We start from the raw sequence: 13,546 nt of genomic DNA, 5'->3' as shown, positions 1-13,546 counted from the left end.
TGGGAGGACCTGCGTGCTCCAACTTTGCTATGCTGAGGAACGTAGTACTTTTTAAGAAGAAAGTGAAAGCTGTTTCTCACCTCCTTCATGCTGCAAGCTGGTACTGTACCTACAAACTCCTCCTGTTCCTCATTTGAATAGTCCCACACAACTCTTCTTTGAATATAGGCTAATTCCTAGTGCTGGCTTTAACCTGCTTTGTAATGGTTTCAAACCCCTCCTGTTATTCAATTAGCCCTCCTGGAGTTGCAGTCTCTGAAGAGATATTAAGCTATTTCTGCTATATGGTCAGGAGAGTTTTGTTTTAGGAGAAGTTCACTAAACACAGTGCCTGTAGCTCAGATTAGGTGAAAAATATATTTGTTGGGCACTGAGCTGAAGTTAGCAAAACCAGCAGCAGATTTATTACACTTCTCATGCCTAAGCACTCCTGTTTGTATTGTGGCTGTAAGAGCTCTATTAAAAAAAAAAAAAAAAAGAGGGGAAAGGAAAAAGAAGAGGAAAGTTCTAAAACAAGATTTAAGGCATTAGCTTGAGAATGAATTAGCAGAGCTGAAACAGGGGGAAATGGTCAGGACTTGACTGATGCAGCACACCAGGAGGGCAAGGTGGAGCAAGCAGACAGGTACCCACAAACACATGCACACACTCAACTGTTCATTCGTCAGGGACTGCAGCGCTTGCAGAGTCCAAGCTGAACTATTCTCCTGCATGTTCACCAAGTTCCCTATCCAAGAAAATATTAAAGCTTATGAACAGTGTTAAGTACAAGGGTAATTTATATTATTTTCTGAATTTCTTTTTCTCTTTCTCTTGACCCAGCTTTGTGCAAAATCCCTTTAGCATCTGTGTTACCGAGTACAGTTAAGCAAACTTGTTGCACCCCTTGCCATTTGAACCAGATTTATCTCTACCTCAATTAGAAGACTAATTTCCAATAAAGCATCATTAGACCTCTGCTCTTGTCAGGTCTCTGACAGCTTTAACTGGATTTTCCTTAGGTATTGACTATGGTTTGTGGATGATAGCATTGTCTGCTAGACCATATTAAGAATTACATGAGGCTTTGGACCATCAGCCATACAAATCTGTTTCAGAGTATGGCTGCACTGGGATCGTCACTTTGCAGCATAAACACTGGAAACTGTATGGAGATACATGCTTTCAATATCAGTATTTACAGCAATAGGCAGGATTTACAATTGGATGATATGATAATAATATATCCTTGTTTACTTCTGTAATTAATGTTCCTAAAGAAAATACCCTGGAAACCTTCCATAAGCAAGATTTATTTCTGTTGATTGAGACTGTAATCAGATGTCCCTATTCAAACAGTAATTGGTGTGCTTCATTAACATGTAGTTGAAAACAAGATTTATGTCAGTGCTAGGCAGTAAATAACAGGGATACATGTTTCCTAATTAGCAGTGATCTCTTCTGTAAGCCCTCAGAATACTTGCTGCTTTTGTACTGGGCCATATACATTATACTTTGTCAAAATCATTGGAAAAAGGCATTGTGCATTATGCCACTTTCATTTGAACCTCTTCCTCTGATGTACCAAGGCCAGCTGCCTTTTTTTTTCATTCCTGTTCTATATTATATTTATATTATATTGTAGCTTATTTTGTCCTTACAAAATGGCAGTACCTTCCAGGAGGAAGGAAATCCAGTGATGAAGGGTAAAGCTCAGGGCAGAGCATTTTGCTTTTTGGGAGATGACAAGACTTTGCTTGAGCTTATGATCCACTGAGGTTTCTACCAGGTGAGCCCAGACCCAACCCATTGCTCCTTCTCCCAAACGTTTTTCATTCCAATACAGGCAAAGGTAAGACAAATTTAAAAGAAAGAGAAAAAAAGCATTCTAGAAATAGAAACTAAGTATGGGGATTTTGCAACTCAGTAAAAGCTAATTAACTTCCAGTTCATAGGGAGAAAAGTATTGTGTTTTCCTCTATGAACAGATATATCTAAGATAACACACACATAATGGAGTCAGAAGAACAAGTCACTGCAAGTGGGTGGTCCCACTGATTTCATCAACACAAGGGAGTTAAAACAGAAAACAAACTTCAACCTGAGGAACTAGTTCATTATTGGCAAATTGACGGAGCTCTATGTTTACTTGCTAGCATAATTTACCAACTGTATGAGATGTAAGCAGGCACAGTGGTAACACTGGCTAATTTTATGCTCAATGTGAAATCTTACAGCTGGTCAGATGGATACCATAAGAAATAATTAGAGTCATTAGAAATAATGGGCTACAGCTGCAGTAAATGCATGCTCTGTTCTCAGTCCAGAGGTTTCTAAACAAAATTAAATTAGCTCACATTACCACACTGCTGCATCATATGCTTCTCACCTCCCGAGAGTAAACGTCTCCTTCCATTTCCATACTGAAAGCCAAGTTTGTGACCCACACAGCAAAATCCTCTCTTGGGGACAAGTATTCTGAAGCTTGAGGCCATTCCTTGTAAAAAAAAAATATATATATATATAAATAAATAAAAAATAAAAAGTAATAGGTCCTCAGATCACATCAACTGTTGAGGATCATCTCTCTACTGTGCTGCAGCCTTTGGTACCAACCACTCATTGCAGGTCCTGTTTGCATCAATGCTGGACCCTGAACTATTTGGATTAGTTTATTTTTTTAAAGAAATTGTGTCCACTTCATTGGAAGCACATCAGCAGCCCCTAGCTGCTGGTGGTACTGCCTTCACCATCTGTTACATCCTCTTTTCTCCTCAAATTCAAAAGGCTATTCATAATAGTAAGGAAAACAATGCATTATCCTGGGGAAGAGGACAGGGACAATGAGGAAATATAATCCATGCTACTGGAGTGATTAATGGGACTGTTTATGATGAAGGAAATGAAAACTAAAAATCTGGATAAGTAATGATCTTTCCAAGAGGATGATGACTTTCAGGGAAACCACAATGCAAACGCACGTGCTGACCTCCTTTGAATTATTGCTGAAGTTTTCAAAGTGAAGCACTGAAAATTTTGTTCCCTTATTGATTCCCAGGAGCACAAAACTTCCAGCAGCAGCAGGAGAGGGCTCCCTGTGAGATACACACGTGCCATCACATCTCTTTAAAATGTGAGATGCTTCAGTGGTAGGTTTGAGTAAAAGGGCTTAAGAGGCACATTTGGCACTGTCTGCTAAGCATGGTAAGCTGGAGAAAGGCTTCCCTTGCATATATCATCTCACACATCCATATGCGGGCCTAGTGTGGGCAGTGGGAGGAACAAGACTAACAGTATTTTTGATGAAGGTAAGAGCCTAATATTGCAGTTTTGGAAAGATCACTTATCCATCTGCCAGCCATCTATCTTTGGCTATGGTACTTACCTGGCCTCAGTTATTATAGTATGTAACTGCTTCACAACCACTAATGTATTTACCTTTTCATCCTCCCTATGGAGCTGGGAAGTGCTATTACCTCTGTTGCAGAACTAAGAACTGAGATTAAGGGTCAGATTTGTTATGGCATTTAGGTGCTTAATGGGATTTTCAAAATCCATGCTGTAATAAGTGGAACCTGGGTAGTTTGATAGTTATGAAAACCCTGTTACTTGTGTCTTACAGGCTGGGATCCGTAGGAGAGGTTCCCATGTTGTGGGTAGTCACCAAGATAGGAGACTGTTTCTTCATCCACCTACTAGGAGACTGTAGGTGGGACAGGAGCAAATTTGACAGCAGTTCTTTGTCCTGAATTCAGCAAGCTGTAACTCTGTGCTTAGCAGTGATTTTACCCTCCTTGCTCAGCTCTGTGAGAGAGGTCAGAATCTGGTCCTGGCAATACTGGAGCAAAAATAAGCAGCACCCATGGTCAATAAAAAGGGCTTATGTGCCAATTGCTGGGATGTAAAATTCAAGAGCAGAAGCAAATAATGAAACAATCTATATTCATGCAGCCACCTTCCCAGCCTCCTGCTGTAAGTACAGGCTTACACCTAACAGGGAGATGTGAATCCTATTGAAAGCTCCAGCGTATCACACTGGAAAACAAATGTTGATTTTGAACAAATTGTCTGTTCATCGCTAAATCATTTTCTTTCATTATTAGTCTCCAAATTGGTTCTGCTCTGGAAGACAGAATTAGGTTTAAAAAGAGAGTGTCTCTTAAACACTTGATTCAAATGAAAGCATTAGGTAAACATTACTCAACCCCCCCAAGAGCATAAAGTCCTCAACTGCTTTCTCTGGCTTTGCATAGATTTTTTTAGCTCCTTGCTTAAAGTCAGATATCTCAGAGGTTCATTCGGGTTATTAGAAAATAATCAAATTAAATCCCTTACAATCACACGCCTCTGAAATGCCAAGGAAAAATATATTTAGACCTTTTCATCCTCCTTTACAGTATCATAAACTGGGGCAAAAGTCCCATACAAATGGGTGGAGTTACACCAGTGTTGAACATGTAAGAGAGAGGTGTCAGACTCCAAACCCACAGCACAAGGACAAAACCATGTGGGCTGCAAGCCCAAGTTTCTCATAGTTGGAAGAACCTCAGTTTGCTGTTATAGTGCTTGCACTCATTTGCATAGTTTAAAGGTTCTAAACAAAAGGGGGGAAAGGGGGTCAAAATTGTGTTTTCAACATTGAAGGGAGGGAGTTTGGTTAATTCAGCATATCAGCAAGATTGCAGCTGTGTGAGCTAGAGATTTAGGATGGCAGAGTTGGGGTCAGCCCAGCTAGCTTCAAAAAGCACATGGTACTGCAGGGAGCAGGGTGAGTTATGGAGCAGCAGCAAAGCCCCAACATCATGTGCTTGTTTCAGAGTGCACTGTGGGCTGTTGGGAGGTGCTTGAGAGGGTCCTTTGGGCCTCTGTGAGGTACGAAGTTTTGCAGGGATTAGGATGTATCTGAAATCGTGGGGTTTATTCAGTGTTTGTGAGATGATGTTATTCTGCCTGTAGGTTTTCACTGTGTGGAGGAGGGAGAAGTAACTCAGTCACTTTGTTGGTAGGAAAAGAGAATAAAACCTGGGAACAGTGTTGTCTAATAGATTCCCAAGTACTTGGCAGGCTGTTGAAAGCATGAATTTAACTTGGTTGAATGTTAGGGGGATCTGTATCCACAGGGGAGGATCTTCAAGAAGGACCTCTTTGATCCCCCTCCACTGTGGGAAGACATTCCCCAGTTTCCCAGCTCTCTACACTCTCCAGTAAAGCACAGGTGTGGGACTGGGGCTGCTCCTGTACAGAGCACAAATTGAGTGCTCTGCTGCTGCAAATGAGTGCATTTTCACTGTGGTGTCTGAGCGCTGTTTTGAACTTACAAGATTTATTTCTCAGTGGGCAGAAGAGCTACAAGATTAACAGATGAACAAATGCATTGAGACAGCCAAGACATCAAGGAAATTGAAGAGTCACTAATATGGTGGAGAGCTGCAGTCACCTGGCTGTGGTTCTTAGGAATTGTTTTATCCTCAGATTAGCTCAGCTGTCTTGGGGTTTGGACACATCCTCTGGTGAATTTAGCTACAGAGACTTCAGACACAACTGGCCCCAGCTTTCTGTTTCAGCTCTGGAAGATCCTGCCTGTGAAGCAGGAGTGGATGTGTGCCTGCATCCCAGCCACTGCAGCTCAGATCCTGGGGGCTTAGTGCAAGCAGAGGGTCCTGCATTTTTCAGGGTAAGCCTGTGAGCTACACCACTGAAGATGGGAGCATATTGTATCCCTGGGGAGAAGTCCATAGAGAAAACGTGGGGCAGACAGCGTGTTCAGCCTCCCTAATGAGTGCATGTTCCAGAGTCCTATGGCTGTGGGCTGTGGCTGGTTTTACCATAAGAAATTCTAACAGATATTGGAAAGACAATTACTGCAATTGAAAGGTCAGAAGGAACCATATCCCACGTATCACTCTTTAGTGGCAATCACTCTTTGCAAGCTTTTACGCCTTCAAGCACTCTGCAGTTCAGTCATGGGAGTGGTGGGAAGTGAGTAGCAGCAGTTTTAACCTCAGAAACCAGACAAGGGGTGATTCCAGAGGAGGGATCAGAAGAAGGTTTACATAAAGGGTAGCTTCTGTAAAGAGAGCAAAAAGCAGCTCAGAAAGATTGTGCAGAGACTGGTAACCATGAGACCATGCTCATTCCTTTGGCTGTTTATGCCTCAGTCCTTGCCTGAAATTTAGACTTAGTTGAGTCAGCCTCAAAATTACAGATGAGTTTGGTATATGTAGGGGAAGGTGCTCAAAAGGCAGCAATATGAAGACAGCAACAAGAGGGAAAGCCATAAGATGAAAAGCGCCACACAGAGGGAACTCTGCCTTTGCTTTGTTGAACTGCTGGCTGCAATAAATACAGCTGAATTTATTCAGCTCTCCCTCAGTCTCCCATAATGTTGTCTCAGTACTAGCAGGAGTCCATTTAAGAATACACTGACTTGCACAAATGGTTATATATGAGGAGCAGAGAAACAGTTGAAGTGCCACAGCAGTGATGCAAGCCAGTCCTAAAAGCTGCCTGAGTGGGCTAGGTGGCTATGTGCTGCCCTGTGCTTTGGTTTTGTTGGTGCTGCAAGCCTGAAGCAGTCAAAGCAGAGCAGCTTCTGCTCCAGCCTGCCTGCCTGCTTCACGTGGGGAGATCGTAGTCTTAAGTTCTGTGATGGTGCAGTAAATAAATGGTGGTAAAATCAACAAAGAGGATATTCCCAAAGGGGGGAATTGGTTTTTGTTAATCATTTTCAATACAGAAAGTAATAAGAGAGTGTATTATAAAGAACAGAAGAAACAAGTATAATACAAGCCTTATGAATGGATAATCAGTAAGGAAGACTGAACCTTTCACTTTCACATCTTGCAGCATTAACCCCAATTGCCTGAAATAAAAGGTTTGGCTATGTTAAACAGTGCTATAACAGAGTTATCAGATACCTGTGTGGAGTATCCATGCTTTGGAAGGGTCAAAGCACTACAGAGAGGAGCAGTGTGATGTAGGTGTAGGACTGGACATCAAGCATTTGGGATCTTCAGCCTGATTGTTTTCGTTGATTTCTTTATGTCCTTTAAACTCTTCCAAACCTCATATTATAGGGAGTCAGGACAAATAATTTGTTCCTTCTTGGACCATGGTTTGAGGAACAAAAGTGTTCTACTCTCTGTGTAGGTGTCCTGCTTTGCTAATATCCCCCATTAACACTGATTAGTTAGAAATCTGAACTTGCAGATGAGCAAGCTGATCATGGGGGGAGCTTTATTGTACCTTGCATCTTGACCCAGCATAGCAAAGTTGGTAATTTCATATCAGAAATACAGATATTAGATTAATTGCACCGATCTGCAATTAGCAGATTGGATTTGTGATGTGTTTTACCAGACTGTGCATGAATTCTTCCCACTGTCTAAACCAGCTGTGGATCTGAGCAGCAGTAGGTCCTAAGGTGCCATGAAATGGACAGTCAGGCTGTGCAAGATGACAGCCTGAGACTGAACATGAATATTCAACCCACCAGGCTAACTCCCCTCTCTGTTACAGGCTGGAGTCACCTACACGTGCACTGGTGATGGAGGCTCCAAAAGGCATCGAGATCAATGCCGAGGCCGGCAGCTTGAAAGCCACATGCAGGACAGAGCTCAGGCTGGAATCCAAAGATGGAGAGGTAAGCAAAGCACGTCAAGCCCTGCAGCAAAGCCAGACCAAGCCACAGATCTGCAGATCTCCTTCTGGGTCAATGAGCAACTGCATTTGAAACACTGGTATGAGAGCACTGGTGCAGCAGGACTTCCTAGCTTAGTTTCTGCTAGCAGTGATTGAACAGCTCATATGTAGATGAGATGCTCTGTGGCAAAGGCTGATTCATTATTTTTAAAGTGCTTGGATAATAGCATCTGTTGTTCAAGCAGATTTATGCAGCTGTAAAATACAGACTGCTCCTAAATTCTTTGTTTCCGTGTCACTTTAAAACAAGATTTACTTGGCTAGCGTAATTAAATCTTTTATCATACATTTTTCTATAAGAAAAGCTTAATTCACCAGTATTGATCTGAAAAGCTTTTGTAGCTGATGTTTTCATTTTGGAAAGAAAGGGATCATTAGGAGACACAGATTGTTGCTGCACTAGGTAAGATCCCAAAGGGGAAGAGAGACCAAGTAAAACTGATAACATAGAACAAAAGTAAAATAGATGTTGAATTAAGTCTCTTCTGGTGTGTCAAAAATACATGGGCACGTGGTTCTCATCCCCTCTTCCTGCCAGAGTGATGGAAGATACTGAGGGATGTAGCTAAGGAGCCCCCACTGGGAACCCACTGAGGGCCTCAACAGGAGGAGCTTCCCATTGAAGATGAACCTCTGGCAGTAGGGCTTCAACATAAGCTTAAGTTTTCCTATCTTGGTGCCAGGAGTAATAAACAGGATGGGATTTCTACTGCAGTTCTGTTATCTCTAAACATTTTAAGACATTCCAAACCCAGACCAGTGGTGTTAACCAAAAAACTGACAAAAATTCAAAAAAACCCAACCAAGTGACCTGATATAATACAGTTGAAGTCCAAGGCATTTCATTACTGCAAGAAGTTATCTTAATGTTTTTAACACTAAGTTGCTTTTAAAATACATATATTGACCTGTCTCAGGAGATAGATGGCTGAATGCTAAAACTGGAGACTCTTACTGTAATTGAGGATAAGAGCAAATACAGTTGCCCTGTAATATTCTGGTGTGCAGGTTACCTTACTGTGCTCTTCTTAGTGATGGTAGAGCACTCCTCTGTAGCTGCCATGTGTCTAAAAGCTGCCACAGGTTCGCTTTTATGTTCTGTTTTATAAGGAAAAATTCAGTTATGTTACAGCATTTAAGTTGTTTTTAACAAACAGGAAAGTGTTACAGATATACATAAAATATACATAAAAGTCAGCATTACAAACCTGACAGCATAACTGGCAATGGGATCTCAGTGCCAGCAGTCCTGGTGGCGGAGTGATGTCGTTATGTGCACCTGAACCATGCAGGGACGCCACACAGCAGTGAGATAACTCTAGTTGGGTTCACCCAAACATGGAGATGTCCCAGGAAGCTACGAGACAGGAAAATGCAGTGGGTAGATTAGCAGAAACAAACTGGAGGTGTTGGGCATCTCATGGTAAAGGCCGATAACATGCTCACCCACATTTGTATCAGTATTAATACAGTTGCCTACCCAGTGTTTGTGGTAGCTGAGTTGTCTGATGAAAGCTTCTTTGAACATAAGATCAAAAATAACAGCTCTCCACTAATTCTGTCTCTCTCTTTCTTTCCCCACCTCCGCCTTCAGATAACCTTGAATTCTGCAAAAATCAAACTACCTAACTTGCCTCAAGGATCTTCCTCTTCTGCAGGGTCCAGGCAAAAAATCTACGAGCTCTGTGTGTGTCCCAATGGGAGGTTGTTTCTGTCGCAGGCAGGCACTAGCTCAACCTGCCAGATAAATACAAGCGTCTGCCTTTGAGAGACAATTTGCAGTGGGGGCATCGCAGGCAGCACAAAAGCCAGTTCTGGTCTCACAGATTGCAGCTGCCAACTATTTTTACTAGAACACAGAAAGCCTATCAAAGACTTTTTTTGTGTGTGCGCGCGCGTGTGTGTGAATATATATATAAAAATATATATATAAAATATATATATATCCTCTGTGTAAAATGGTGTTTCAGTACAAGGAATCCCAGGGTGACCCTGTTACATTTGTGTAGCATTTCTCTTTCCCATACCAAAATTTACTGGTACAATCTGCTGAATTGGATTTGATACTCCCTTGGAACCTTCTGTATTAATATAGTCTAATGATCACCCCTTGCTTTTGATCATGTTCTCAGAGCAGTGGGATTGTTGGCTGGGCAAGACCCTGGAACTGATGTAGACCCACCAACATATAAAGGGAAGAGAAGCATCTCTGATTATTTTTGCACCATTAAATCAGTGGCGTGAAAAAAACAAAAAGGAAAAACTAATTAGCCAGATGTGATGTACTCATCACATAGAGTGATCCAAGATACCTGAGGTTAAATTACTCTCTAATTTTTACCTGAAGCATGGCTCCCTGCTGGGAGAGACGGATTGCCCTTGGTCAGTAGAAAAGCCCAAATCTTCTTGCTGGAATAATCCTGTGTTTTTCTAAAGGGCTTTGGGACTTGCCTGTGCATGGCCAAGGATGTCTTTTGCTATTCAGATGTGATGTATCAGCTCTAAGCCTGACCTGAAGTCATCTCTCTGCTAACAAAACTGGCGCTGCATCTAGTTCTGGAAAGGAAAAAGAACCAAGTGAATGTTGGATTAACTAGAAAAATCCTGAATCTCCTTAATTGGCAGGTGTCCTGAATCGCTCTCCATTAGCATCTTTAATTTTGCGAAGATTAGGTGTGAAGGTGTGAAGATTTAAGATTTGGGCATTGCCTATCAATACCTGTAGAAACAGAGAGAATTACCTATTCTACCCATAGAAACTAAGAAGTCTGTAGAGATAAGGTGTGTAATGTAGGTGCTACGCCAGAATTCTTGTAATCTTTCTTTTCAGGTTATACAGTCCAAGGTCACTTAAATTTGATGGAGACTGCAAATATCAGAGATGCTGACAATGAAACAGACTTCTTTAAGGATTTATAAAGATTGTAGCAAAGCAGATTACTGGAAAACAAGGGCTTTGGATGCTGGTTCCTCTAGAATTTGAGCCCCCAAAACTTTGTGGTTTAATCTTTCAATGGTTGCATTTTTCCTTATTTTAAATTCTAGGAGTCACAGGATAGAACAGGAAATCTGAGCTGGTAACATTACTTTCACTATTCAAGTTCTGTAAACTAATGAGAAAGGCCCAGACCTTTGAATTCTGATCCATAATTGCATCTCCATGCATATAAAAATCTCTGCAAAATAAATACATTAATTGCTGCAAAAGTACCCAAATTGCAGTAAGTTCATGAGGACAGCAAGGTTTCTAAGCCACTGAGACGCTTTTGAAAGTATTACCTCATGTGCAAATATGACAGATCAGTGCCCATCCCTAGTGATATCTAAGCAAAGCTGGTATTCTTCAAGCCATCTTCAAGATAAAATGTAGCTGACAGAAATCTTTAATTTAGGCCAATCCTTTCTTTTACAGATTTCTACATAATTTCTTGCCATGTGGAAAGTACCAGGGTTTGATTTTTGTTTTAAATGAACAATTATGGCTTAATCCAAAACTGACTGGGCTCGAAAGATTTCTGTGGAGTTGAGTTTAGATGTGTTGCTGCTAACCAAGCATCACTCTGATAAAATTTCTTCCTGTAATGCTTTCAGATTAATTAACAAACTCAATCTATTTGTTAATGAATTTTTCCTGTAATTATTATGTCTTGAGCCAATGTTTGAATGCAAAGGGTCACCCAGGATAACAATTGTATTGGGACACAGGACTATACCATCTCTGTTCAAAGAGGGGAATTGTGCCTATGCCTTAAGTCAATGCACTCAGCAAGGAGAAGCACATCATATTTATCTTGTTATTAAAACTAGTTTATTTGGGGGGAGGGATAGGAGGGTGTCTTGGGAACTGGTTGTGCAACTTAAAACAGATATTGATGAAATGTGTTAAGACTGTAGGGACATCTAAGAGTGATACAGAGTTGGGGTTTTTTTTACCATTTTAAATATAGCAAAATACTGTGTATGTTACCTCTAGGACCACAAGTGAAGTCCCATTCATAGTCCTACATTTACTGTAGATCTTTTTTCCCCTGTTTCATTTAATAGTGAACACAAACCTTCTAGTGACAACAGCCCAATTCATAAATAAATCCCATGTGAGCAGTTCTGAAGACATTGCTGCAGGAAGAGTAGAACAAATTGCATTAACTTTCCCACCCTTGAGAGTATTCCTGCTGGTGAGGAAGGCAGGGCTGGAGTGACCCAGCAGGGAGGCTGTGTCCTGACTTCCATGCTCCACTCCTGAGAGGCCGGTGGCTTAGTCCTCATCCCCATGCACCCTCGAGCTGCTCTGGTGAGGATTTCCATCCCAATAAATTCATTTGGAGTGGTTGGTCTTTTCAGCTAGGCTCTTGGATGAGGTTATCATGTTCTTGTATCATGAAGGCCATGGAACTGCTTAAGGACATTTATTTTGGTATGCATTCCTATGGGGGAGCTGTTAGGGAACAACCTAAACATCTGTGCCATCACTGCAGATGCTTCTCTGAAGTGAACAAAGGGTACCTTAATTATGTCTACGCAAAGGAGTTCTGGATGCTGCAATATGTTTTGCAAACATACAGCATCTTAAAAAGCATAAAATTATATGTTTTGTTGAAAGGCAAGGAATTGTTGCTAGAATGATTGATTTCGCATAGAGACTTGTAAACCATTTGAGCCCCACTTGAGTTGTAAGACAGAGGTTTAGATGATGCTGCCTGCACTTGTGTTGGCCACGTGATTAGTCTCCTGCTGTTCAGTGAGTGGCAGACACAACTACAGGCTGAGCAGAGAACGGATTCAGAGCAGTCCTGAGGAGAAGGTCTTGGGGGTGTTGATTAAGAAGAAGCTCAACATGACCCAGCAGTGTGCACTTGCAGCCCAGAAAGCCAACCATATCCTGGGCTACATCAAAAGAAACATGACCAGCAAATCAAGGGGAGGAATTCTCCCCCTCTACTCTGCTCTTGTGAGACCCCACCTGGAGAACTGAGTCCAGCTCTGGGGCCCCAAACATAAGGAGGACGCAGGCATCTTGTAGTCCAGAGGAGACCACAAAGGTGCTCCAAGGTGCTGAAGCACCTCTGCTATGGAGACAGGCTGAGATAACTGGGATGGCTCAGCCTGGAGAAGGCTCTGGGGAGACCTTAGAGCAGTCTTCCAGTGCCTAAGGAGTCAACAAGAAATCCAGAGAGGGGTTTTTCACAAAAGCCTGTAGGGACAGGACAAGGGGGAATGGCTTTAACCTGCCAGAGCGGAAATCTAGATTAGATATTAGGAAAAACTTCTTCATTATGAGGGTGGTGAGACCCTGGTACAGGTTTCCCTGAGAAATTGTGGCTGCTCCATCCCATGCATGAGGGTCGCTTTTCCTCCTGCCTTGCCCAAGAAATCCCTCCCAGTTGCCGTACCTGCCTGGGTTGGTTTTCCCTGAGTTCATTTAAATTAGAGCCTTCCTGCCTGGAATTTCAAAAATGATCAAGGGTTTGCGTGTATTTCTTTGTGAATCTGCCCTGCATTTGCTATTTGGGGAGGTGGCATTTATCCCAAGCCAGAGTTTAGTTTTACCTAAGGCAAGGCTGGGGTGGGTGGTGAATTTGTTTCTACTGAGCTCAATGGAAAGGATGCTGATGACTTTGTGGCCTGAGATGGGGCAGAAGCTGAATGGGTGACAGTTCAGGGACCGAGCACTGACTCAGCACTGTGTGCAGGTCTGCATTGCAGCTGTGAGCATGAAAACCCCATTGAAATGCTAATCTAGGGGCTGTCATACTAATGTCAATATACCTTAGGCGATCATGAATACTGCAGTATTCATAAATGCGTTCATATATTGTAACTCTTAAACTTTAAAGGGCTTCAGGACCTTGTTAAATTTGCTTTAAAT

The 13,546-nt window shown here is 42.0% G+C and overlaps 1 protein-coding gene across 12 annotated transcripts in view; it reads left to right on the top strand.

Annotated features, from left to right (window-relative positions):
- Positions 1 to 12,724, top strand: part of SGCD (sarcoglycan delta) — a 525,277-nt gene extending 512,553 nt beyond the window's left edge. For all 12 annotated transcript variants that reach the window (XM_061343981.1, XM_061343980.1, XM_061343988.1 and 9 more), the window contains 2 exons: positions 7,498 to 7,621; positions 9,275 to 12,724. In XM_061343981.1, coding sequence (XP_061199965.1) covers positions 7,498 to 7,621; positions 9,275 to 9,448 — 298 coding nt within the window. In that variant the 3' untranslated portion in view covers positions 9,449 to 12,724. The remainder of the gene's footprint in view (positions 1 to 7,497; positions 7,622 to 9,274) is intronic.
- The last annotated feature ends 822 nt before the right edge of the window (positions 12,725 to 13,546 follow it).

Source organism: Neopsephotus bourkii, unplaced genomic scaffold, assembly GCF_033783945.1.
Source record: "Neopsephotus bourkii isolate Nb327-2 ecotype Australia unplaced genomic scaffold, CSIRO-AGI_Nbou_v1 NB_1846, whole genome shotgun sequence".
NCBI lineage: Eukaryota > Metazoa > Chordata > Aves > Psittaciformes > Psittacidae > Neopsephotus > Neopsephotus bourkii.
The sequence above is the reverse complement of the archived record's forward strand: the minus strand, read 5'-3'. Positions and strand labels throughout refer to the sequence as shown.